The 3,649-nt window shown below is 40.6% G+C and overlaps 1 protein-coding gene across 1 annotated transcript in view; it reads right to left on the reverse strand.

Annotated features, from left to right (window-relative positions):
• The window catches only part of LOC128700006 (uncharacterized), an 82,382-nt gene extending 78,991 nt beyond the window's left edge, over positions 1–3,391 (reverse strand). The window contains exons 1-2 of the mRNA XM_053792891.2: positions 3,096–3,391; positions 1,440–1,581 (exon numbers count right to left, since the gene is read on the reverse strand). Coding sequence (XP_053648866.2) covers positions 1,440–1,581; positions 3,096–3,196 — 243 coding nt within the window. The 5' untranslated portion in view covers positions 3,197–3,391. The remainder of the gene's footprint in view (positions 1–1,439; positions 1,582–3,095) is intronic.
• Positions 3,392–3,649: the final 258 nt, after the last annotated feature.

Genomic DNA, 3,649 nt, shown 5'->3' on the forward strand with positions numbered 1-3,649 from the left:
AGGTTAGTCTCAGAATCGCATTCAGAAACTTTGCCAAAGAATCTTTTTAGGACTTTCTACACGACATATGTGAAGCCTATTGTAGAGAACACGTCACCAGCATGGGGCCCCCGTCTGATAAAGCCTAATGGAAAACTCGAGAAGATCCAGAAGTTGGTAACAACAATAGTTCCTGAGATGAGGGTATTGAGCTATGAGGAGAAACTAAAGGAACTGAACCTGACCACATTAGAAAAGGACCCATGGGAGACATAATTACTATATACAAGATAGAGGATTTAATTGGGCAAATAGGAACAGTTTGCAATGCCAGATTCAGGGGCGTGGGGCCATAGATGGAAGCTAAAAACACAGATGTGCCACTGGGATGTTAGAAAGTACTTCTTTAATCTTAAGGTGGTAAGTCAGTGGAATGAACTAGCTGACGAAGTGGTGAATCAAAAGTAGGTATGCTAGAGGCCTGGAAGCAATAATGCCAACGATTACAGTTTAAAATCTGGGGTCAGGCTCTGAGACTCGAACCCCGGAAATAAAGCTCGATGAAGAGTTTTTATTTCACACACACACACACACACACACATACACACATACACACACACACACACACACACACACACACACACACACACACACACACACACACACACACACACACACACACACTATGGATCGTGGTGGAGGTTTTAATCAATACCTAATTACTAGATAGTAAGGGCAAGCGAGGGGTAACATTGTATAGTGAGGGGAATACTTTTATTACTGTGTAGTGTGGGGCACTAGTGTATTGTGTAGTGTGAGGCACTAGTGTATTTTGTAGTGTGAGGCACTAGTGTATTGTGTAGTGTGAGGCTCTAGTGTATTTTGTAGTGTGAGGCACTAGTGAAAAGTGTGATAGGCTGTATTGTATAGTGTGATGTATGGTATGACAGCCATGTGTAGTGATGGGTTCCTGGCGCTGAAAATAACAGTGAGGGTAAAGTGAAGGGTTATTAATGGGATGCGTAGCCTAGCCCACATCAGCGCATGCTGGGTTGGGCTAATTAATTTAATTACCTTAATATGCGCACCATACTCATCCTGTGGGCAGTAGTCAGAAGATTACAGAGGCACATAATGGGTTTAGGGACTCGCTCCAATGTTTTGACAGCTAAGCAAGTTATAGTGGTAATGAAGCACGTCCTGAGTGCATGAGATTGAACCAGGTTCTGAGCGCAAGCAGTAAAGGGATAGCATAAGGACTGGTCGATTATTATTATCACGGGGAGCGCTAAACCCGTAGGATTATACACCGCCTGTAGGGAATGGAAGGTATTCAGGCTTAATTCCCTGAATTAAGCCTGAATTCCCTAGATCAATTTCCTAGATCATGAGCCCCTCACCAGCATCAAGGAACCTCCAATGAAGGAGAGAGTTGGTTAAATAACAAGAGAATGACCCACCTTGGCGCATGCTGGGTTGGGAGAAACAAGATCATTGTAGCAGCGGTTCATCCAAGCCTCGCTAAACACCGGCTTCTCTATCATCATCTGCTCATCCTCCTCAGCCATGGTGGCTGCTTCACTGCCCTGGTCTGTGATCTCTCTGGCAAGCAAATGACCCCAATTAATACTTGAACGTGATAAATCCGTCGTATGATGTTGCACTGTATTGTTCATAAGTTGTCAGGTTTCAGATGTAGTTATATCATGCAGCACCTAAGGAATATGAAGCAAGATCCCAAAGGAAATAAGTCACTTTAACTTTTTTGGGTTATCCTAGGTAATTTACACATATGTTAAGATGTAATCTGTGTAACTTAATTTATGTGTACCTGTACCTAAATAAACTTACCTATAATTAGGTTTGATTCAAGGAAAGGGAGAAAAAAACTATATCCATCGATCAATCGATCAAGATTCAACTCTTCACAACGTTAAATTCATCGGGAACTTTGTTTTAAGGTCTGAGGGATGGCAAGAATGTGGAGGGTAAAAGGTTATGGGCAGACAAATAGTGAGGTAAGGTAGGTAGGTAGGAAGAGAGATACAAGAAAAGTAAATTAAGTAGCCTGACCACTTTGTGTGCGCTTTACGAGTGTGTTTGTCACATAACGACAAGGATCTTTCTTTAAAGTTTTATTGAGGCTCGAAAAATCTCTCGAACAACGAATCCTAGTCTAAACATTCATGCAAATGTGCCATTTAAGTAAACTGATTGCAAATATATATATAAATTTCATATTCATAACCTGTGTTTGTAATACCGTTGTTTTATACGTAGTGTTGTGTATAATTACTATTATTATTACATTCATGGGAACACTAAATCCTTTGGGACCATAAAGAGCCTGGGGAATGGAAGATAATCAGGCTGGTTATATGTAAAGATAAATCAGGTGTACCTCTCCGGATCAAAAGCCATTGCCGACATCAAGGAACCTCCTTTGAGGAGGGGGGCGGTTCGTATAAATTCTGGTGTATATATATATATATATATATATAATATATATATATATATATATATATATATATATATATATATATATATATATATATATATATATATATATATATATATATATATATATACACCAGGCCTCGTTAGGTTAGGTCGCTGTGTTGTTTCGTTGCAAAATAGAAAAATTGTATAATAAAAGTAACATTGAGTATTTTAGGGGCAGATTCTTCATGCAATATAACGATCCTCATGTAGTCGATATTATTACATTCATGGAATGCTAAACCCGTAGGGGTCGTAGAGCGCCTGGGGGGAATGGAAGGCATACCAGCTTGCTTCGAGGAACTGGAGCACTGATCCAGTTCCACAGATCAAGACCCCCTGGCCAGCTTCAAGCTACCTCCCTGACGGGGAGCCGTGTAGTTAATAGGCTTTAATCGCCTAATAAACCAACCATCTTCCCAACTAATCTACTTGTTCAATAAAATCATGAGTGACAGTGCCTATAAATCCTTATGATATCCTAACAACTATCCTATTAAGAATAAGTCTTTGTTTATTACAGTAATCCTAAATCAGATCCTCTCAACTAACCTGTTATCGTTAAATCCTTGTTTATTGGCGTAATTCTAAATCCTTATAAGATCCATTCAACTAACCTGTTATCATTAAATCCTTGTTTACTGGTGTAATTCTGATATTCATCATTGGTTGGTGATGAGGCTTCACCCCGAAGTCCACGACTACCCTTGTTTCCCATATCCTTATCGTCCTTCACTTCTCTCGCTACATTTATCACCGTCTATCCCTCTTAGGGGCATCCAGGGTCAATGATCTCTGATCCAGGGTGGTGGATGATGATGGTGGAGCAGTATGTGGGTGTGAGTGGAAGTGACAAGTGGAGGTACTGTGGCTGGAGAATTACTTACCACGCAGTGCTGTGCTGCCTGGATACCCTCACAACAAACCATCACGCCACCTCCCTGCTACTCTGGTATTTCTCCATGTATATACATCCGGTGGTGTGTTTCTAGATGTATATACACACCCGGTGGTGTGTATTTCTAGATGTATATACACACCCGGTGGTGTGCATTTTTAGGTATATATACACACCCGGCGGTATGTATTTCTAGGTGTATATAACCCTTTAGTGGTATATTGCTTTTGTATATACCCCCAGTTGTGTATCTTTCGGTGTACATACACCCAG

Source organism: Cherax quadricarinatus, chromosome 64 (genome assembly GCF_038502225.1).
Source record: "Cherax quadricarinatus isolate ZL_2023a chromosome 64, ASM3850222v1, whole genome shotgun sequence".
NCBI classification, from domain to species: domain Eukaryota; kingdom Metazoa; phylum Arthropoda; class Malacostraca; order Decapoda; family Parastacidae; genus Cherax; species Cherax quadricarinatus.